Consider the following 24,857-nt stretch of genomic DNA (forward strand, 5'->3'; position numbering starts at 1 on the left):
TATTTAGATACCATATGTGTAACAACCACTCACATTGAACGATTTCAGCCTTTCTGGGTCAATGTTGGATCCCGGCGGTACCTTGTCTTCATCATCGTCGTCGTCGTTATCATCGTCATCTTTCGTGAGGGAATCGTCGTTGGTGCCCGTCTCACTCGCCTTCGACGACGTCTGTAAAACAAGTACAACATTAACCTTGTCTGCATGATAAAGACCTTACAGAGATATTGTAAATTATCTTAAATTAAACAGTTTTCGCAGCAGGCCTGCTATAAACTCGGTTCGGGCGTACATTGACTCACTTTCAAATACATTGCTTGTATATTTGTCATGTAACTACAATTTGACGTCAGAGTTATGAATTCCTGGAAAGAGAGCGGATGTGTAAGACTAGACTTATCGTTGCATCTGGGCGTCATTGTTGTATTCCCGTTCCGCCAAGTCCCTACGACACAGGATTGATTCACGCTTGGAAATCCTATTCGGGTATTTATGATATTTAAGAATCTAGATGTCATAACCGTAAACTAAAGAATAAGATTGAACCACCTGTGTGAAATAGTAAACAAAAACATAACTGAATTGATTTGAACAACACACAATTATACATGCGCACACACACGCACGCACGCACGCACGCACGCACGCACGAACGCACACACACACACACACACACACACACACACACACCGCACCTCCAAACCCACCTCCAGACTATCCTCGTCACTATGGCGACGCTTTCGCTCCGGATGGCCTTTGCCTTCATCCCGGGAAAGGGGTGACAGTGAGCTGGGCGTCCCCGTCAGGTTCATCGGGAACAGTTCTTCCGGAATTGATGGCTTTGGGGTATCAGCTTTTGGCGCCGGACTCACAGAGCCATTCTTGAAATTCGTTCTCTCTGAAAATGTAGAGTAGCTTTGATTATTGACTCTATTTTGCTTTATTATACTTTCATGCTCATGATTTTGTTACCAAATACCAACTTTTGGATACTTTTTAAGTTTATATAATACCTTATTGCTTAGTTTGTATCTCAGTCTTAGGTTTTCAGAAACTAAAGATATATACTTTATGGCAATTCATAAACACGGTTGTGCTTTAAGAGGCATTTATTAAGGTTAAATTAGCATACATGTTGAGAACAGGAGAACATGTAATTGCTTTTTCCTGTCTGCCAAATGTTGCCTCAATAAAAAGCCTCTTGATCGTTTAAAAGCTACGCTGAGAGGACATATGGTGAAATATGTATTTAGCATATTTATTATTGTGAGAAAGTAGCATTTGGCGACTTATAGCCGGTTTCGACATGATTCCCAAACACATTGACCCTCTGGGATCTTTTTGGTTCTATTAATGTTCCAAATCAGTTTTGTTAAGGCAGGAATACTATCGTGTGTTTCTCAGGTGCGACAGCGTCTCTGAGATCAATATGGTGACCGGGGCTGACAGGTTGGTGACCGAGACTCCTGCCTGATAAACGCCAGCTTTACTCTGACAAATGTGAAACTGAGCTTGCCACTAAGGTGCTGTATTGATCTCCAATATACCTCTATCACCTTACCGGAGAATTTGTGTCCCCCTAGATACTTAAAACGTGCCATTTGGCCTTTGATACCATCGGGTGTAACATTTTCAAAATACTTTATATGGTGAAAACAATTATGGGTTTGAAAATGATATTTCAAAGACGCACGCTATCAATCCAAGCTGTGGTTTGGAAACAAATCGAGGGGACAACGATATGTTTTATTTAATAAAGTTTAAATCATTGAATGGCACTTGGAAGAACGACTCTCCATAAAACCATTATTGTATAAATACCTTATTCAAACTTCCCTCAACCCACAAAAGCAATTAACTCTCAATTTGGGCTGCTCAAAGAGCTATTCCAATATTATTCACTTAGTTCTTTCCTACAATTTATAATAAGTCTCATAATTTCGGTGACTGGCATCAATCCTCGCGTCATATCTCCATGGCAACAGGCGCTCAGCAGGTATCAATCTGTGTCACTCAGGCGCTTTGTGTCAGATTTTAAAGCCACCAATTTTAGAGACCACAAGAAGGCCGCGGCCTACGGAACTTCTGGCAGCCGATAAGAGGCTCCCTGTTCACTGTGGCGCCTTGGAATCTGCTTAGTTGACAAACTTCTATCGTGCAGCATTCACCTTCCGTCTCAACATAAGGGACCTAGTTGGAAGTTGGCCGAACATAGTTTCAGTATTCATTCGATTTGATTGACCGTTTGCCTTTGAGTGTCATAAAAGCTAATTTTTGAAATAAGTCTTCCCAAACAGTTTAATACAAGTGCAGCAGATAAAGTTCATGGTCGTTTCGGGGAAAGACTGGTAGGCTGTAACCGTGCAATATTGCGACTTCTGCAGCTTAATCATCAGTGTCACCTTAGCATATCCGGGCATTGCCAGGAATCAACGACTACGAGATTACCGCTCACTTTACTGTTGCGTCTCAGTTTGTCACAGCAAAATGTGGACAATGACAAATCTCGATGAATTATGCATTTTACAAACCCCTGTTGAACTAAGCTCTCGAAACGGAATATGAGACGACCAGATTTGACAAATCAATATGCTTCCTACACCGCGATTTTGAGGTCTAAATTCATCAGATTCCCTCAAGAAATTCCCCCGAAATATGTTGCTCCTGTTTATGAGTGAAACACGCACCAGATTAAAGACAATATGAGCTGACATGGACAGATCGGTGAAACCTTACCCAGCCACTTGACGGCCTCCAGTAACGACATAACGCCGCTTTAACGCTGTTTTAACGCCGGTAAATTCCCCACCAGCCGCCTTCTGATCGGATACAATTTCAAATCGTATTAGTATAGAAAAAGCGTGGTCGAACATTGTTTTGGGTGAAAGTTTAAGCATGAATGACAGTGCATATTCACAACTAGCTGCCTGGACAATTACAATTTCAAACCTCATTAGCGTTTCGATTAGGTATGGATTCCCCATTACAGTTCCTTTAAGCCCGGAATGTCACAAAAATGTTATACACGAATATACAAGTACGATCAATTAGCATGAAAATATATCGCTTTACACTATGATTACATACATGTGCATGGATATGTTTAAAGATCGGTGTCGGTGATCGGGGAAAGGGTAGGCTCCCGGGGAACGGGTAGGTGTATTGTTGTGTGTCATCAAGTACTCGCTAAACAATGACAGCCAACAACCAGCGTTCATTGAGTTGTAACAGAGATACTCCTTTTCCATGTTCTCATTTATTGGTTCTTATTCAGATTTTAAAGGGACTCGCTCTTGTTTTGGACCAACACTTTTTTCACAGTAATGCATCTGAAAACACTATTATTATAATAATTTTACTCTTTAATACCGAAATTGTAGATTTTTTTTTATAAAATGTAAGTATAAAACCCCACAGGTTTTAGTGGGGAGAGAACCCATGCCGGCACCGTAGACTTCAAAGACAATATTTGAGCATATATATCATGCTATACATGTATTTGTTAAAGGGTTCCAGGTGTCAGTATTTTAGTTTTAACAATTCTTATGATTTACCACACTTTATTTCGTCATAAAAATGAGTGCATTTTACAAAACATGGGCGAGTCCCTTTAAGCACGATCTTCCTCTTGCCACAGGCACACGTGTAGAGCGAGGCACCACAGGCCCAAACTTCTCGACAGTTCTTAAAAGCTTAAGAAGTTTATTTCATCTAAGCCATTTTTTTACTTTATCTTGATTTTATTTAAAACAAATAAGTTTATCGCGATTATCATGAAGATACATTTCGTGTAAACTCCAATTGTAGATATTACACACTGCAAGTCATCTTTGCAATAAGGGACTTAAGATGTTTTGAAAAATTGGAGCCTGATCCACAAAGGTCTAACCGATAAACCACAAGCTGCGTCGGGTTCGCGTCTGCGCGGCTTACCTGGTACGCCTTTTCATGTAAGGTCTTACATTAGGACTTCCATGTTCTGTCAGAGCCTGAGCGCAATATGACGATCCACATGTAAACACCATTTAACTTTTACCTTTGACTTTTGGCTGTTCTATCATGACGATGCAACGAGAACAGGATTACAAAGCAGGACCATGTGCTTACCTGTTTTGTCGGTCTTGGGGCTGGAGGGGTCACGGGTCGGGGAGGACCCCGTCTCAGTGCTCATCTCACTGTTCACGCTCGACACGCTGTCCTGAAACATGCAGAGATAGTTCATACAAACAGATAGAAAACTAAATACTAGAATACAACATACACGCGCCCCATTGGGTGTTTCCCCTAACGCCTTGGTAGCATTTTTCATGCACGTGTGTCCAAATTACTGACTCCAGATCATACTATAGTTTACCGTGAATATAGAAAATAAAAGGTTATCACTATAATGTATACTATAAGACAAATGACACAGTTGAATCATGTATATTGTGTAAGTGTTTTAGATGTCGCCAAGTATATAGTCCTTCCATTGAAATTGTTGGACATCAAGTCCTGAACATACAGGGAGGATAACGCGTTTGTCCTTATATTGAGGAATATATGTTAGTTCTTCATATGTTGATATCAAGAATGTATATATTTAAAGATATACTAAAGAGAAGATGATACACTAGAAACATTACTATCCTTAAGACTTTGATGTCCAGTAAAAATGATTCGATTAAAGCAATGTTTTATACTTTGCCTTTAAAGCTGCACTCTCACAGATTGAACGTTTTGACAACTTCTTTATTTTTTGTTTTGGAACGAGACAATTTTTGCGAAAATCCACAGAAACCAGTTATATAAGACCGCTGACAAAAAATCAGAGCGCAGATTTTTATATTTAAGTACAAAAAATTATGTTTTATGCATATTTCGTAAACCGTTAGTATCGGTTTAAGCCATAAAACATTAATTTTTCGAACGGAAATATGAAAATCTACGATCTGTTTTTTGCCAGCAATCTTATATCATTGGTTTGCAGATATTTACGCAAAAAAAAAATGCACTTTACAAGACAAAAAATAAAAAAAAAGTTGTTAAGATGGTCAATCTGTGAGAGTGCAGCTTTAAAGAAAGAAAGTGCTTTTATATGAAAGTTATTAATATACTGATATTACCTCGAAGTACTCGTGTGTGTAACTGTAACTGGTTCTTAACTAAAAGTACACTCTAGCAGATGTTACAGAAAACTGTACTACATGTCCGTCAGGCACTTTACAAGCTCTTCCGAGTTTATATTAAGGGAAACTCAATGCTGATCCAATCGTAAAATTGAACAGGTGGTGAAACTGATATTAAAACTTCAAGAACTTTTAAAATCCATAAAAAGGAAGTTGTGAGTGATATGTTTTCCTACTAAACACATGCGTAACAATGAGATGGACGTGACTATCCGCCATTTTTTATTAATATCAATTGTTCATAAAAAAAAAAATGTTGTCACTTTAACCACTTTAAGTGACTGCCTCCAGCAAGAGATAATAACTTCCCATAACTCCACCAAATTTTAGTCGATTAAAAAAATATCTTCTTCTTATGGCTTCAGTTAGATAACGTCTTTTAAAGACATCTTAAAACCAAAGCTACCATCTCCTTTAATATTCTTCATTGCGACGTCAAAATCTTACCATTACACTTTTTACGCTTTATATATGTCCCATATAATCCCAGTCACAGTTAATACTGCGATGATACTTAGAATGTTATTATTTATGAAACCAATGCGTCTTATTGTTATTGTTTTCAGCATCCTTGAAGGATGCGTATGCACTTGCAGTTGATATTTTTAACGGCTTGGCTTTGATATCATCTTTCATTTCGGTGGCCAAAATTGTTCTATAACCGGATATACTAGATGACGATTATGTGCACGAAGAAGGTTATTAAAATGCATAAGGGCCGATACAAAACACACTCAGAGAGTCTGGGTCCATGATTACGAACAGTCTCAAGTCTGAGATACAAAACACACTCAGAGAGTCTGGGTCCATGATTACGAACAGTCTCAAGTCTAGACTCACACTCAGAGAGTCTGGGTCCATGATTACGAACAGTCTCAAGTCTAGACTCACACTCAGAGAGTCTGGGTCCATGATTACGAACAGTCTCAAGTCTGAGATACAAAACACACTCAGAGAGTCTGGGTCCATGATTACGAACAGTCTCAAGTCTAGACTCACACTCAGAGAGTCTGGGTCCATGATTACGAACAGTCTCAAGTCTAGACTCACACTCAGAGAGTCTGGGTCCATGATTACGAACAGTCTCAAGTCTAGACTCACACTCAGAGAGTCTGGGTCAATGATTACGAACAGTCTCAAGTCTAGACTCACACTCAAAAAAGAACTTTTATCAAATTACAAAAAAGTCATCTTCCTTCCATTCGTTTCACAAAAATAAATGTAAATAATTGTACATTTTCAAATTGTTCAAAGTTTATTTTCAATGCATATCAAGAAAGGAAAGTTACAATGATATGAGGATTTGTAGTTTTGCCACTTGATTCTGAAATTAGACTTGAGACTGCTCCGATCATTGGGGCAGGCTCGTGCACGCGGAATTGATGACTGGAGTGGAGAGGCCACAAGTGGTCCTGCATGATACTGGGTCGATGTAACTCAGAGAGGATCTGCATGACTATCAGATCATATCAGAGTTTCACTTCCTAGTCGAAAGAAAGTATGTTTCAGGTCTCAAAATTACCGGAGTAACCGGCACCATTGGAGGCAAACAGAACACTAAACATGTGAAATGTGTGCGTCTTCATTCTGCACATATGAAACACGCGCGTGTTCATGTCGACATCAAAGTTCTCTCGGTATGAATGCATGAATCACCATTGTCCAAAACCGGACATTTTATTCACTCTTTCGAACTACCAAGTCTACATTATTTGACATTTCAATAGTCGTGAAACCCATTATGACAGAATATTACAATGTCGATATTTGATAAATACGATAACAAAACAGCGCTCAAAAACAAGCCAGCTGTCGCCAATATCGTTCTAGACGAAGCGCTTGAGGGGCGAATCAATTAGTCGTGTTCCCCTTATTTAGGTGTGGAGAGTCACCGGCACAAAGGGAAATCGATAACCAGTCTCCACTGTTACCTGGAGAACCCAACATCCAAAATGGCGGACCTGCTGGTACAAAGCACCGTGCAGACTAGGCAAGAGTCTCCACTGTTACCTGGAGAACCCAACATTCAAAATGGTGGACATGCTGGTACAAAGCACCTTATTTATGGCATTGTTTGATTTAAAACTTGTAAAATTGATAAATTTACGATTTTTTATTACCTTATTGTTTTTACATTTCTCTAACAAATTTCTCATCGTACATAATATTGACGTTACCTAACAACCCAATGGCACCACACCTGAACAGTATAATTTATTTTCACGAATATTATTGTTGTATAAGGGCAATTTTTGATCTCTACGATCTATGTCTCAATATCTGAAAATAACATGCAATAATGGTTTGCTTGTTGTTGTTTTGCTTAAAATTTATTTGACTGATGTAAATCGTGTACTTGATTTGAACACGTGACACTTACATATTTACTGTGACTGTTGTTTTATTATTTCACTTAGGAAAGCACAAATGTTGTAATGCACTTAAAATTGTATTCGATGTCATTTACTAAAACCAATGAAAAGAGAATAACTAGCAACAGAGATCGCGGTTAAACGCGAAAGGGGGATTGCTAAACGAGGAAAATTACTTTGCCTACATTTTGAAGGTCAAGTGCCGACATCGCATTGTCTCAATTGTTTTTAATCGCTCCTTTCTTCCTTGTTCTCGGTTTTGAAAGTTTAAAGTATTTTTTATTGTTGAAGCATCGCCTAATTCGAGAAGAATTGGTGTCTCATGTGAGCTCGTGAACGGCCAAACAAGGCACTCACTACTTATATTTGTTCACAAATAAATCCTATTTCCTTTCCTGCTATCGAGTGTTTAAATCCCCAAACATTAAAGACGGCTTTTAATTAAGTCTGAGTAGTATTTCGCGTTATAATATGATATATGACTTGAAAAACTCAACTCAACTGAAAGCACATTGTTGTTAAATAATCAGGCTGCATGAAAAGCAACAACATGAATAACACATATATAGACAGCGCATGCCAAAAGCACAGTTTGCAGATAATAACTAGTTAAATACATTCAGTTATAAGTACGCACAAGTACGGAGCAAGTACAAAAAATTGGCTTACTATAAACTTTGTATTTATTTTCAATACTTCAAACCATCAAACTATGATTTTAATCTATTACACAAATTGATATGCTTTCTCCCTGAACATGAAGTAAGAGACATATAGTGAGTCAATGTTTTAGTTCACCAAATGTCACGTGCATTACCATAACAACGTGGTGCTGATATGCATTACCTTATTGAGTTGTTCATGTGTACTCGCAACACAACGTATCCAATCCTGTATAAATGCACGCTGATTTTCAATAATTCGTCCAAATGACAACCGAGAATAGTTAATTTATACATATTTAAACCATAATTTTGTTATAACAATGTCAACTACAAAATACGTTTCATTTGAATGAATACAGTTATAAACCACCAAAATTATTACTTCAAATGCCTACCTGCTAGTATTTATCTAACAGGTCCAAAACCACAACAAGTTATTTTAAAATGCTCACCAAATGAAACAAAACAGAAGACAGTTCTAATTTAGAAATCCCCCAAAGGAAACAACCATTCTGGAAAAACTAGATGACAATCCTCCAGTAACATATAGGAACAATATCATAATAAGCTGATGAAAGTCGATAAAGTATAAGACGCGCATGTGGGTACTGTCATACGGTGTTATGGCTGTAAAGTGATCAATTATAACAAGTTAAAGCTATACATCTTAAAATGTTACCTCCACAACCGGTTTGTCCGTGGATTCCTGATCAGGTTTGGACATTTTGCACTCTGGTAATATCATTTAAACACTTTCCTTTGTACACGAAGCACAATTAAAGTTTTAAACAAGTCTCCAATAACTTGTCCAAAACTAGACAAAATTTCGCTGAAGGCACTCCACAAACTATTGACCGTGTTCAATGTTGTAAATCTTTGTTGAAATTAAAATTAATAGCGTTTTTTATGAAAATGAGCGTATTTTCACCTTTACAACACCTGTAATGTACTTGATATTCATCATATCCAATATCGGAAAAGCAGTAAACAGCTAAACAAGCGAGCGAGTCTGCTTCTTCAGCATCGCAAGATGTTTCCCATCTCATCAACCAATACGAACTAATCATCACGGTCATAAAAACGCCGAATATGGGTGCGAGCAAGCTGTTGAACGAATCGGTAAAACTGGTCACGTGACAGATCGCTCTGTCTCCGCAGCCAAAATGCGGCCTGGTGACAGTAATAGCCAAGAGAGGGTCGATAGAGTGCCGCCGTATAAAAACCGAGCAAACAATGTCTAAATTATTGTTCCAATTACTATTTGACACTTGTAATACGAATAACGAGGCATTAGAGGGGTACAAATTATGGAACAATTTTCCAAAATAATCATTTCTACTTTGTTCTGTTTCATGTTGCCATTTTCTGCCGACTACAGACACACTATTTTATCGTTCATATGACGTGTCATAAGTTTAGAGAAATATATTCTTAAGTTATGTCTACATTCGACCAGTGGCATTCTCTGCTCCGGTCATAGTTGTAATAGTTGGATGACATGAAGTAAAACCTGAATGATTAAGAATGGCGGAATGAGTGTAGCGAACGAGTCCCTCTTAATCATTAAGATGTTTCTTCAGGTCATCTTAATGAATTAGAATAAAACCTCATTGACTGACACAATGTCAACGCCAAATCTGACACAAGGAGAGGGTATCGGGCGGACCTTTAAACACCAGCTGAAATTCTTAATGATTTAGCCTGGTACTTAATGATTGCGTTTCTGCAATTTCATTGGCTGAAAATGAAGGTTGTATTCTAAAAGCTTAGAAATAAGTAACGGGTTGAGCTAGGTTTTAGTCAAATAATAACTTTCTTTTAAAGTACTTGTACATAACGTTAGACTACACAAATTAAGGGGACATGAGTTCGAATGCTGTTGTCGTTAAGTCAATTTCATTTTTAACCTTTTTACATAAAGCTCGTTTCCATCAATTAACTAAAGATTCATTGCAGCGTTAGGGCTTTATGGCATCAGCATCATTGTGTTGTAGGTGCATAGCTGCTGTGAATTTTGATTGATTTATTCGTTTAGGAATTTATCCCGAAATAGAGGTGATAATACCGGGCCTAGACTAGAGTCTTCGCGGTACTCTTGGCTAACCACTTGTGGAATACTTTAGCAGAACGGCATCATCTGCTGTCAAACTTGGGTTTATTCGATAGCAGTATTATGATTATGATGTACGTCAAACTTCTCCAGACGACACTTCATAAATACTCTATAAATGTCGTCGTGAAAATCCGGCGTTCTTTTGGTTGTTTTGGGATCACGTGGACGTCTGTGTTGCCAGGCAACACGACTGACAAGAGGCGCATTCTGTGACCCATCAGCTAAATTTAGCGTATTTGAACATATTGATTCCAGCTCACTCGTGCCTGGGATTAAGTTCCCCCGAATAATAAAGGCACCTTGTGACAAAGCCGGTACTCCTGTTGTGAGGCAACTTCAAAGAGCCCAAGGTTTAAAGTTAAGCTACACTGATAAATTACAATGCAAGTTCTGGAGAGAATGCAAGCCATTCAAGCTGCATCGATATGGGCGATGTTTTCGAATGGAATGAAATAATAACATAACAAACTCAAGTACGGGCAGTGTCATATAGTTATTACAGTTATACCAGTATGGTTTAGTTTGTAAGTGTTAAAGAGAAAATAATCAAGACTATATTATTAAATCCTTGTGACCATCAGGCACCGAACGAGTTCGTGACAACAAAATCTACCAAGGGAAAGTCAAAACAGAGCTGCTCCAAGTCTTGTGAAGAATCGAGGTTGGTGAAAAGCAGTATCAAAATATCTTCTAAATGGTAAGTCTTCATCCCATGGCATTTCACCAAAACGACCTTGACCTTAACTGGTATGGGCACAACACAATAATGTTGCACAGCTTTTTAACTGCTTGTCGGTACATTCCTTTCTGACCGGGAAAACGGTAGTACACCATGAATTACGTGGTCAGTCGTTGTGTACTATAATTGACGGGGCCAGGTGACTGCGCAACCCGTCGTGTATTATAATTAACGGGGCCAATTGACGGGGCAAGCCGCAGAGTATCATGAATGACGAGGCAAATGACGGGGTAAGACGTAATGTATCATGAATGACGGGTTAATAACGTGGCAAGCGGGAGAGTAACATAGATTACGAGGCAAATGACGGGCAAGCCGAAGAATTTCATGAGTGATGGGTTAATAACGTGGCACGCGGGAGAGTAACATAGATGACGGGGCAAATGACGGGCAAGCCGAAGAGTATCATGACTTATGGCTTAATAACGGGGCAAACCGTAGGGAATTATGTATAACAGGGCAAATGACGGGGCAAGCCGCAGTGTATCATGAATGACGGGTTATAATAACGTGGCAAGCCGCAGTGTATCATGAATGACGGGTTATAATAACGTGGCAAGCCGCAGTGTATCATAAATGACGGGTTATAATAACATGGCAAGCCGCAGTGTATCATGAATGACGGGTTATAATAACGTGGCAAGCCGCAGTGTATCATGAATGACGGGTTATAATAACGTGGCAAGCCGCAGTGTATCATAAATGACGGGTTATAATAACATGGCAAGCCGCAGTGTATCACGAATGACGGGTTATAATAACGTGGCAAGCCGCAGTGTATCATGAATGTCAGTTAATAATGGGGCAAGCCGTAGTTAGTATATACTTATTTATTTTAGCTCGATTGTGGCGAAAGCTGATAGCCTATATAGAAGCACCACTCTCGTGTCCGTTTCCTGGGTAAAAACCAGTAATGTGTCCTTTTTGAGAGGCCATGAGAAAGTATCCTTATAGGGGAATGACGTGGCAAGCCGACGTGTACATGTATCATAAATAAAAGGAAATGACGGGGCAAGACGTAATACACCATGACTGATGGGTTAATGACGTGGCAAGCCGACGTGTACGTGTATCATAAATAAAAGGAAATGACGGGGCAAGACGTAATACACCATGACTGATGGGTTAATGACGGGGCAAGCCGACGTGTACGTGTATCATAAATAAAAGGAAATGACGGGGCAAGACGTAATACACCATGACTGATGGGTTAATGACGTGGCAAGCCGACGTGTACGTGTATCATAAATAAAAGGAAATGACGGGGCAAGACGTAATACACCATGACTGATGGGTTAATGACGGGGCAAGCCGTAGTACCAGGAGCGGGACAAGGATTCGACGGAAGAGGGGTTTATCTTTGGGGCGTAAAATATTGACTTGCGCCCCTTCCTCAGAACCGAAATTTATTTGGTTTATAGTGTTGGCATGGGTGTTTGGAGGTAGTTCCCACGACAATTTAACAATTTCTAATCCGTAATGGTGCATCTGTGTGTATTTTATTACTTTTTTTCTCTTTTATTGAAATAGAAAGTAAACTTGGACGATTTTAGAGGGGGCACAGGATCCACCTGTGAGTACAACATAAATGACGTGGCATGCCGAAGTGAATCATGAGTAAATGGTAAATGACGGGACAATACGTAATTCACCATGAATGATGGGCTCATAACGGGGCAAGCCGTGGTGTACCATGACTGCACACTATTGACCATTCTGTATATTCTTAGTAAATGTAAATCAGACTCGACTTACCGGGATTGAGGCTTTAAAGAACATGACTAGTTTGTATATCATATTCCACAAAATACACACAAAAAGCATGTTAGAATAAAAAAACAACTTGTAGCACATTTGCGAGATAATATCGAAGACATTCTTTATTAATGGGAATTGGCAATAAGCAGCAAACCGATCGTGTCACATTACATCTCTATACTTGCTATATGACATTGTATCTGTTCCTGAAGAATGCCTCTCATAGTTTTCATCATAAATTGATGTCTCAAGTCTTCGAGAGTCACAAAGGTGGGGCCTTACAAGAGGCACTCGTATATTAGGCACTGGTATTGATTTCGGCTCTTCACGGGGGAATAAGAGCATCAAATTCCTAGCGACAGGTACTGTATTATCAAACACGAGATAATGACACCGATCAATATGGAAGAATTCTAAACGATAATAGCAGCCGCCAAAATTTAGCTATTGATTTCTGGCCAGGTAGGCAAACGTGGAGCAGCTTCAGCAACGTGATAGCGGAGATTCCGAACCTACTGTCACCAAAATTTATGTATCGATTTTTGTTAAAGGTAATGAGAAAGTCTGGAACTTCACAAGATTGGAAATTATTCTCCCCAGCCAAATTTGTGTATCGATTTTAGCACAGGTAGTTGCTCACGGGCGAGGGGAGGAAGCATAAAAAGCCGTGCCATTAAAGGCTGCCTGTGGGTCACATGATGCCACCGCGTATTTTCCGAATTTCTCTATCGATTTAAAAACCAGGTAATTTGAATGCGACTATTAACTTGTTAAAATGGGTGTCTCGGAACAACTGCTATTGATCGCGTTACCTCTGTAGATGCCTAATAGTGAGAATTGTAAGGTAACTTCTGGCGCCTCAGTCGAATCGTGCTTGTCAATCGTCTTACCACGGCCGTATAAGCACATGCAATATTCATCATTTGATCTATGAATATTTTAATCTCGATGATTTCTGCCATACAAATTCCTCAAGGATACTTGATTTATTCTTCCACAGTGTTGTCTAGACTAAACAAATTATTTGAACGCATGACCAAATTTTGTACATGAAAGAAACCAATATTTAAATAAGTAACTTTTCTTACCTGATGCTTTTTGGATGTTTCTTTTCTCGCACGATAGATACAATTAAGTTAACTAACACTGACAGACCTGTACCCAAAGTCAGCAAGGGTGTCGGGGTGATTTTTTTAACATGCCTTTTTTAGTTTTTTTTTATGTAGACTTAATCATCGAGAGAAAAAGGTGTAGGCAGCTAGATGCTATATACACTCGAAAACCCGTTGACGTACTTCGTTTAGGATAGTCTTATTTTTAATATCAGCTTTAGACTTACTCAAACTCTACTGTAGGACTATGAACATATTTTACTCAAGTTACTCAAAACGTCAATGGAATTATGATGAATAATTATCGTAAAACTATAAGGTGCTTCAAAGGCAAGACGATATATTTCCCATGAAATACTTTTGTGGTAGAATTTTGCCAAAAGGAATCGTTTATAGAAGAGTCATTTACAATCAACTTCACTTGGATAACAATCGGTTGACCGGGTTCAATACTTTATGATAGCCTGCGACCTGTCGCTTTGTTTTATGCTCGAAAACATTTGTTCCGTTCCAATATAACAGTAAATTATCGCCATCAATGGCCCATTGTAGGAGTAATAAAACTGCCAGCCAGAAAACCAGCGATTTGGCCTATGCCACTTATTGTGTGGCACTTAAGGGAGGCAAATGTACCTGGTGCGAGTGAAAGTGTACTGCAGAGTTACGGTTTGGGAAATTAATAACTGGGGAATAACTCTCACTTGTATTCAATCACAGGTTCAAGCGAATTGTTTCCCATTTGACAACAACACAGGATACACATGCACAGACAAATTGAACATTCAACAATGTCTTCTATTCTACGTGTATATGATTGTTACATTGTTTACTGGCACATGAAGATGCATTCATAAACTAATATGAGAGTGATGTGTAATAACCCACCTCGTCGTCCATGTAATGGGAGGGGAGGTAACCCGAGTTTCTCATGTGGTTAATGTACGTCTGGGTTATCGGCACGCTGGAACAGTGACCCGACATTATAACAACCACAATATAAAATGAAATAATTAGAAAATAATGTATGAACATTTCCACTGATAAGCAATTGAAACTAATTTCAAGTATTTTTGTGCGAAGTTCAAGAACTGAGGAAAGGATTGTCATCTTACCTAAAGTCTATGATATGTGGTTGGTCGCCCTGGGTGGCGGCGAGACGCGAGGCTAGCTTCTCCTCGTTGTTGTTGTTGTTGTGTCCCGACTTGGTGGGAGACTCGGTGCCGATGTGCATTCGCTTCTGACAGTCTGAGCACGACATAAGGAATCGTGTGACCGCCTCGCGCGGCAAAAACGAGTACGTTTCAGCTATCTGAAATTGGTAAAAGAGGAACATTTGGTTATTTCTGGTATAAGCTACTTAAATGCATGTATTGTGCACAGCCTGCTATCATAAGCTGCATAGAAACCGCCGACAAATCGTCACCATTGACGATATGAGTGCTAGGTACTTTATCTTATTGGGTTGTATACTTGTACTCACCGCCCGGTACGTCCGTTTCTGGCCGGCGTGCTTCCCTCCCCTTCCGTCCATTTCCACGTGCACGGCGTAGATAATGTCGAAGAAGTCGTCAACGATCGCCACGCGCTTGTATTCCCTCACGGCATCTCCCATCCCTGGACTCGAGCCCTCGCCCTATAACAGTAAGTTAATTCTGCATAACCAGCGGTGTGCATAACCACAACTTTGACTTCATGAATATGGTTTGCGTTTCTTTAATGAATAATCCGTAAAATAACTAAATTAAACTAAAATATAGTTCATAGTTACTTATTTAGCTCATTAAGAAATTGTTTCAAAACATATATTAAGAGTACATTGTATTGTTAACGTTTGCTAACGTTTAGTAACGCAGACTGCTTGTTAGTAGTTGGCGCGGCAGAAGACGACGACAAAAACAACATAAAATGATCCTAGAACAAAGTATCGACCTGACGTCTTTCGATTATCGATAACGTGTACATACATTTTAAATTGTAAATGGCCTATAAAGCAGCGATCTTTCCGTCCTGGCTGCCGGCCGCTGAGTGACACGAGCGATTGCACGAGATTATTTGCGAGTCGGGCGAAAATAAATACTTTCGCTTCATTACGGGACAACCTTCTTCCGCTCATTAGAAAGACAAAATTTTCTCAGGGCAAATAAAGTGAAAACCGCCTTTGCACGCATTTGTGGACGCGCGCGGCTAAGTTGCCTCCATATTGTGATTCCGCTCAGTTGGCTAGGGTGTAACGTGTCCGGGGCCTTAATACTTCGCCGTAATTAAATTTGGCTTATAATCGGAGTCTTGGGGATATCCGAAATTGAGGCGCACGAAATTTACATTGATTGACCATTTGATGCTAAATTTGTTATTTCTGTACAAGACCTTGTCGGAAAACTAGAGGTTTTACTTATCGTCGCGGATGTCAACCGCCAATCAAAATAAAACCTAAAGCTCTTTGTGTGCCCAACGTCTAAATCGTTGACAGAAAATTCCTCAAAAATAAAGCAAAAATAAAGCGGTAAAATATTAGACGCGATTTCGAATGTGTATAACGCCCATTGATGTTAACAGTCTTCTAAACATGCACCCCCACTCACGTGCAGTTAATTATTGTTCCAGGAGACACTGCAAAGAAATCGTTCTTTTTTGATACCATGGATTCGCATTTCGACACCGTGAGCTGCTTAGAATGCGGCTGTGGACGCCCGGATCACGGGAAGACTTAACTAAAAGTCTGGCAGCCAAATGAATGTCACATCTAACCAGGCCCGAACGAAACAAGGCGAAAAACGCAGATTTATAGGTTAGCCCGAATGAGAAAACGTCCACCGCCGCACATGGTTAATTATTTCCCACAAAATGGGAAACGCGAAAAAGATTTTGTTTTATAGGGATTGAGTGGCTACTTTATAGGTTTAGAATTAGCTCGGAATATGCCCGGGAAAGAACCATGTCAATTTATTTCTTCTCGAAAACCCGAAATGGAAACATCAGACCGGTTTCTTTTGGAGGGTTTCAAATGGCAAAAGTAGATTCCTTTCTTTCTAGAGCATTTTCGTTTCAAACATTTTAAGCTTTGGAATCGAACGACTTTGCAGGATATCGGCGATGTTGCTCTATTGTGTAAGAATGTCGTCATGGTCAACATAAATATGACGCTCATAAATATTTTAAATTGATAGAATAATTTACAAGTATTTAAACGCAATGTATTGATGCCATCGCTACTACTACTACGTCTGCTGCTGCTGTTGTTGCTCCTGCTTGTTTGTTTATTTGAGTTTATCAAGGTCTGCCCGCGCCCATTGGCTGCATTATGGCTTGACCCCGCCGTGACGCCATCACGACTTAAATTGTGTTTGAATGCCATAAGTGACATGAGATAGAAGTGACAGCAATTCGCAGTCAAATCCAGACATTGGAAGACTTGAAGAAACAGAGTGAGATACAAGAAATCCGGGTGCGATACCCTAGCTCTTTGCGAAGAGACCTCTTGGTTCTTTAACGTGCTCGGTGTAAAGCACCGATACACGGGATACAACTTTCCTGGGTAGGACCAGTACTGAGTACACCACTTTCCCAAGCACTACCCTTTAAATGCCAAGCGCCAGGCAAGGGAGCTACTTGTACCAGCTTTTAACGTCTTTCGGTATGACGCGGCCCGGGATCGAACCCACGACCTCCCGCTCCGTAGGCGGACGCTTAACCACAAGGCCACGGAGGCGGTAGTTGCTCCTGCTGCTGTTGCTACTACTATTTATAAATCCGCTGTTGTTGTGACTTCTGCTACTATCTCTGCTTCTACTGCTACTACTATTTCTGTCGATACTGCTGCTGCTACTACTTCTAACACTACAGCAGCAACAACAACAACAACAACAAAAACAACCACCAGAAACAGTTACTCTTGACCACCGTCGCAAAACACATATAAAGTTATGAGGCGGTATTCGATAAAACAAAAAATAAAATAACTAGAGTAAATAGATAATCAACTGTGCAGGGGTTTAAAGTGTAAAATATAATCGCATAATTTATCCAAAAAATGCGCTCGGTGATTTGTATTTAAACCGGCCTGGCCAGAAAGCATGCAGTTAAATGAACGGTGACACCGGTGATACCCCTGTCGCCCGTAATTGGGCTTCTGTCGTCGGAAGACGAAGCACGCTTCCTGTCCGGGCCCTTAAATCACTTCCGCCAGCGCTCCTTGTTCTGGACAAATACTCGGGTGACTTTAATGAGGTTTCATCTATTATTGTTTTTGGCGGGGAAGGGGGAGGGTACAATTCTGTTCTGAAGTGTTAAAAGACGAATACTTCATTTCAAAGTGTTTGAAAGAAAAATGCATGATGCATGTGCTGGCCTCTGTTCATTATCAAGTACAAGGAAATGCCACAGGTCATTGAGGACAAAGTCAAATTCATCTCCTAAATAGGTATTCTACCTGCCCGTGTCTTACTACAAGTCTTAATGTGACGAGCACCCCTGGGATTCGTGCGCCTTTCATCTTTCATCTCTTATTTGTTCGGAGCTACAAGCCTGTCAGCCCAATTACATCGACAAATAAGTTCCATTATCTCTCAATTAGGTTCTCAAACGCTCGCGATACGTCGTCCACACGAGAGCCAAAGTGGTTTCGGACGCTCAATTAGTGAAGTGAAAGTGAAGAAGGATGGATAATTAGACTGCCTGCAGAAATCAGCCTTTAATTCGGGACCATATTAGATTAATATTGTTACCTGTGACAGACTCAGGTGCGGCCGCCATCTCCTCTCAAATTAGTTTTCATATGAATTAAATGGAGCTACTTATATTAAAGCGAAGCAAACGACGTGATTTCTTTACGCTAACGGATTTACCTTAAAGCCAGGGCAACTCCCATTAGTTGGCGGTAATGGTCTGAAAATTATACAGACCGTCAATGACATATGCTGGCAAATAGGGTTCTATACTTTATTTCCTTATGTAAGCTTAACGTATCCTTAATAATTCTAAAAAAAAGTAAAAAAAAATACCAGCATTATACATACAAATAGGCGCTGACACAGCACTACCTGGAGTCATTACGTACTGCGACAGCGTCAACAAACACAATTTAAAAAATATAAAGAAGAAAAGGCAGAAAATCTTAAACAAGATTTAAAAAATGTCTTGCAATGGCAGAAATTTTCCATTAACCGGTCTGTGTAAAACAATACCAGAGGAAGAAGGAACAAGTTTAAATGCTGTTCGTGAGGTAATTAGGAATTTTGCGATAGTTTAGTCGTCTCTTTTCGGAACCTCGTTATTTCGTGACAAGAAGTCAATGTAAAAGCCGTCTTCCAGTTTCAGCGGCTTCAAATGGAGCACCGTGATTCGCGTGCGGCCCGCATGGTCTCGGGCAGAAATTGCGCACGACGAGATCTCTGAGTGGTCCCCGGCCTCACAGCCTGCACGCTAGGCGGCGCTCCATCATTCTGTTCAACGCGTTGTCTTTGATCAGGACAAAGAGCCAAATTGCGTTTGTGTTTATGGATGTGCCCAGTTTAAAATAACGCTTGATAAAGTGGCTTAAAGTGTTAAGTAGACCATTTTTACTCAACTGTCGTCTCTTGTTTTGCAACCTCAGTATGAAGAAGAGTTTTAAGTTTTCTCGGAATACTCGGGAAACAATCCGCTTTAGCTCTTCCATTCCCCAGTTTAGGGACCCAGTATTTCACCGAGGAACGAGTTTTTGATTCAATCGAATTAAACAAATTCTAAATACAAGCAAATTCCCAAACCTACTCAGTCATGGGCAAAATCTAATAACACTATTGTTGTTCTGCGACTATTACAGAAAATTTCAGCACCAAATTAGGGTAAAGGCATGCTGTTTTATGTCGACGACATGTCCCAATTATGTACACACCAATAATTTATTACGCATTCAGTATTTAGTTCATGCTGTTCTGCCTCTCTATATATAGTAAGTGTTCTTATATTAAGGTGGTTGTTTCCATTGTTGTACCAACAATGGCCGGTACATGACTTATATATTCTTGTAAAGAGGACGTCCGTACGGTGACGATCGGTCCAGGAGCTCTGGACGGCTCCTGTCAGTCACGTGTCACTTCCGGTTTGCAGTGACAGCGGCCTGCTGAGAGGTGCGGCATCCCGCAATGCCTCTAGCAGATCTCCCCGCTAAGAGGGTCCGCCGATGGAGGTCGGCCGCTGCGTTACCATAGCGATCATCATGAAGATGTCAAAAGCACGGACACAGCCGCTGTGATGTCAACACGAGCGTTAGCAACTTTTGACAGGTTTTGTCAGTCATGCTCGCTGATGTCCGAGCAAAAATGACAGACACATAAATGTTGGACGGTTTCTATGGAGAACTTATTTTATTTGCTAATGTCTTTTAATAGTGAAATATAATATGTGGCTTCTCCCGGCAAAGTTAACACTTTTACATTCTCCTCAGATGGTTTCGGGATTTTATAACTTTCCAAGGCAAACATGCCAGTAAAATGCCTGTAAAAGATTTTATTTGTACAAAGTATTTCAATTAGGTTGGTCTGATCATGAGGGATAGCGTCATTGAAATGTAAATCTTATTACTCCGTTAATGAACATGATGCTGGAGAATCGATAGCGCTCCAACCCCGAGGTCCCGGGCTGTTCCCGAGATCCGCGATCGCATGCCGGGACTAACCCCCCGTAATTACATCCCCAACAGCTCAACTCGAGCTTTCCTATACAGTTCTTCCCTTATCTTTAACGATCATTATTATTTTGTATAATCGCATTTGCGTTGTAATTTGTAAAAATCCCCATAGTTTGTTATTTAATTGTTTTCCTCTCCCTGTTACTTGCATCTCCAGTGACAACTTTGAGCACATGGCATACATAAATGTTGCACAGATTACATTCGGATCACGGTACCATTAGTTTATAAAAAAAAACAACATTGGACAGATATTGAAACTTTTTCTTACAACATGTATAAAATATTGCTTAATTCCCATTGCTTAAAAAGTCATTTCTTTACAAGTTTAGTTCGTTAGTTTTACTTTACTTTTTAACACCCGAACGTTGAAAATCTTTAAAAGTGGTTAATTTAATTGATACATTTTACGTTCATATCTCAGAATATCTTATTTCACTGTTTGATATAATAATCCATTTTGTGTATGTTGCATGGGCAAGTCGCTCCTGGTTCTATAGTGCGCGAGAGCATTATAACCATTTCGGTACAGTTTATATAATGAATACATCTGTACTATAATAAAACTGCGCCAGAAAAAGGTACCTTCAGTTATTTAATGTTCAATTATTTTTCAATAATGATGTTCTTCATTTCAAATACACAAATCCATTGTTCAGTATCATCAATTCACCGAATGTCACTCATAAACTATTGCTGAGTGTAACAGGGTTAGACGAAAAAGATTTAAACAACAATAGTCATTAATATAAGAAAAGTCTGTTGATTTGTGGTGATATATGTTATGAAAGTCAGTACATTGAAATATTTTGCTTTGATGACTGGAGGATTGCTATATATCAGGACTGGAGGATTGTATGGAGACATCCACATGATTTGCTGCAACAATTATACCGTGACTATGATAAAATGGTTGTCCAGGCAACGGATTTTTCCAGTATCCCATAATAGCGGTGTTTGCAATTCTCCTGGAACCCGAGATCATTAATACACCAAGTCTATATCCCAGACCATCTTTTCACAAAAGATCGAAGTACGAGAGATTATTAAAAAGCAAATTATACGGTGAAATATAAGCCGGCCAGAAAGCGCACCTGAGCGCTTGTTAATCATAGTGAAGATGACGGAGATTCTAGAGGCTGGAAGTAACGAGTCATAAACAACGGGCCGTTGTAATGAGGAAGGGGATATTACCGGGAACCTGAGCCCACCTCACATCGTTCCCCTACATTCAAGATCTCAAGCTCGTACGGCAACATTTTTCACCCTATGTCAACAGCACTACTGGCAGAACAAAAATTACCACACCAAAACAGGACCTAGCAAAAACGCCTTTATTTGGTGTTCTCCTGTTTCTTTGTTTTCCACCAAGCGACATTTTAAGTCAATCACATCAAGCTTCGTGCAGCTATGCTTGGTTCAAGACAAAAACATTGTCGTTCCGTAAACCAACGGGCATAAAACATAAAGGTATGGGATGTGTAACGGCCCTTTGGGGACATGGCGCCTATAAAACCCATTTACCTGGCAGTCTTGTAATGACAAAATCCTTCTGGCGGGGAAATTACAGAACACCTGATAGTTTCCTCGTGCAAACGGCAATCATTTGCTGGATGGTTTCGCGGATGCTAACTCGTAAACTTTCAATCAAAACCATCCTAGACTGCCACAAAGGGAATCGGATTTTAAACTTGTTTACGTTACCATGGTTACAAAATATACGATATCGGAATTCTAGTTCGCGGCGAAGTTTTGCCCAGGTACGAAACTCAGGTGCGCACGTTTTGCTGTAATTGCTTCCTCTTTTGTCACGAATTCCACCCAATAAATTGCAATCGTATCCCATAGCTTAAGAAATTACTTCTTCGGGAGATTTCATATTCTCGGAAAATCTAAAACCTGCAGATTGGTGTGACAATCTTTATGTTATATTTGTGTATTTATTATTTCATTACAACATATTTTCGATTCGCCATGGCACCATACATTATGTACAAGTTTGTGCCATACAAATGAACGAAATGTCCCCTGTAGCTCATTCCTTCATACCTTGGCAAAAACCCTATTTATATAGCAAAAACTAATTCCTCTGAAAGGCTTTAAACGTCATAATTCCTAGGCTGCAGAATCCGCGCTGCCCCAGGACAAAATCGGTGATTTTTTTTAAATTCCCGCTGTTAAAACCCATCAGTCGCACACTTCCATTCAGGATTCCTCTTGTTCTCTAACGTTCGTATTGATTTTGTCGTTGTCGCTGCAGGCTCCTGTCCGCCGCCTCTAGCAGCCTTCTCGGGACGCTTACTAATGGGACAGCTCCTAAATGCCGCCATCAGATGATTTCCGGTTCCAAGAGTCACCGCCTTCCGGCCATTACGGCGTAATTTACCGGTTTCTGGTTGGATGGCTGAAACTACTTTACTTGTGCAAATTGCAATGTGTCTTTTTTCTCTTTTTTGTATGTTTCTGTCTCCAGCAATTTAATACAAATATAGAACAGTCTTATTCAAAACGTTATAACAGACATGTAAACTTTTATTGTATTTTGTATAATATGAATGTGATATTTCACCGCAAATGTTTAATAGTCATATAATCATTTAAGTCATGAGATTTGACAAATACACGTAAAACTAGTAAGTTCTATGCACATTTATTTTTGTGAACACTTTGTTAGATATTCTTTAAATGAAAAAACAAAACATTTTCGTTATCGAAATTGTACCACGTTTATGTCAAAACCCCAGCCCCACGGCGAATAATAACGACACCAACAAAGTGCCTATCCATTTTAAAGATAGCGGACCAAGAAACCGTAGGAAATCACAGTCTATTACGGGGAGAATTATTCGGGCTTCTTAAAGTGTTAAGCTAGGGAAAAAACTCCCTAAGGATGAGCCGAGATTATGGTTGACTGTTAATGGGACATTTTCTCCAGGCGTCCTCGAGTGTCAGCCTCGACGGCGGAGATTTAATTATTTCAGAGAGTCTGACAGTTTAGGGGTGCCATAGGCACTTGTAACAATCTCTGACTATCAAGGGAATGGGAACAGTTTGGAAGGCTGTGCCACGGCTTCCCGACGTCTCATGCGAGGCTTCCCGACGTCTCATGCGAGGCTTCCAGGCGTACCCACCCGTCATACTGGCAGTCTTCGATACCAGACCAATTCTCTTTTGAACATGGATACAAATGGTATGTTTGAAGTCGTGTAGCGATACCGTGTATGTAGGAATGCAGTTGGCATTGGATTAAGGGAACACTTCTTGATACGAATAACAGTCAAAAAGAACCAATCGGTGATATAACTAGCGTTTAAAGCACTGCTGTTAAATGAATTATAAATATTGTAATTGAATGGTGAATTTGTTTTATTTCATCCAATTTAGGCATCTTTTAAAGCGAAGAAACGTGCATTAGATGAAGTTTATTCCTGGCAAATGTTTTCCCAGACCTGTCAGGCGGATTACGAACAATTACCCCGAGAAAGCTCTCTCGTCGTATATTCGGTAAAATTCCTGCTTTGTTCGAAATCACGTTTCGACCGAAAAGTGGAGGAATATCACCCCAAGTGTTGTTCCGATTTTCCAGAGTATCGAATATTTGAGATAGAGAATTTGCCCGAAGTGAAATACACATGTTTAATGCACTCCTAAGTCTAGATAAACAGAATTAGGGAAGTTCTACAAGTTTTCACGGCTGTCTCATTGGAAATCACCGTCGTGTTGGAAGCGATCAACCATGCATCGCGATAATATCCCCCGCGGTTCACAAATATTTCACAAATAAGTTCACGGCACACTGACAGGGTGCAGACGTGATTCAGAACTTTTTGCCAATATTCGCGTAAAATAGGTCCCTGGGCCCAGCTCGTTAGTAATATACGGGACAAATCCTCGCGCTTATCCGATTTGGGCCGCCATGAGATCTAAAATCGATGGTTCACCCCGCTCTTATTTTTTAGCACAGAGCCGGCCGAGATTCCCCAAACTTATAAGGCTTTTAAGGCGACGTCCCGCGAGGACCCGCTCTTCCCCGTCCGGGAAACGGGAAGAGAAAGTCTGTTATTTACTGGGACTTAGTGTCATATATGGGGATAAGTGTACCGTCAGCAGGCTGGAGCCGAGGATCACTGCATTACCGGAGTGATGACTGAGATAAATTCGCATTAGCCGTGATTACCATCAAACGTCAGAGTGGGCTTGACGGAGGCTACTTTGTAAATCATCCCGCTGATATTGACTTCCAGTCGATTGACTCGGGAG

At 40.1% G+C, this 24,857-nt stretch overlaps 1 protein-coding gene across 1 annotated transcript in view; it reads right to left on the bottom strand.

Annotated features, from left to right (window-relative positions):
* LOC128213785 (nucleolar protein 4-like) overlaps window positions 1-24,857 on the bottom strand; it is a 38,917-nt gene that overhangs the window by 3,960 nt on the left and 10,100 nt on the right. Inside the window, exons 2-9 of the mRNA XM_052919840.1 lie at window positions 15,408-15,554; window positions 15,040-15,236; window positions 14,561-14,580; window positions 8,885-8,937; window positions 8,387-8,431; window positions 4,108-4,198; window positions 708-898; window positions 34-171 (exon numbers count right to left, since the gene is read on the bottom strand). Of these exons, the coding sequence (XP_052775800.1) occupies window positions 34-171; window positions 708-898; window positions 4,108-4,198; window positions 8,387-8,431; window positions 8,885-8,937; window positions 14,561-14,580; window positions 15,040-15,236; window positions 15,408-15,554 (882 nt within the window). The remainder of the gene's footprint in view (window positions 1-33; window positions 172-707; window positions 899-4,107; window positions 4,199-8,386; window positions 8,432-8,884; window positions 8,938-14,560; window positions 14,581-15,039; window positions 15,237-15,407; window positions 15,555-24,857) is intronic.

This window comes from Mya arenaria, chromosome 13 (genome assembly GCF_026914265.1).
Source record: "Mya arenaria isolate MELC-2E11 chromosome 13, ASM2691426v1".
NCBI lineage: Eukaryota > Metazoa > Mollusca > Bivalvia > Myida > Myidae > Mya > Mya arenaria.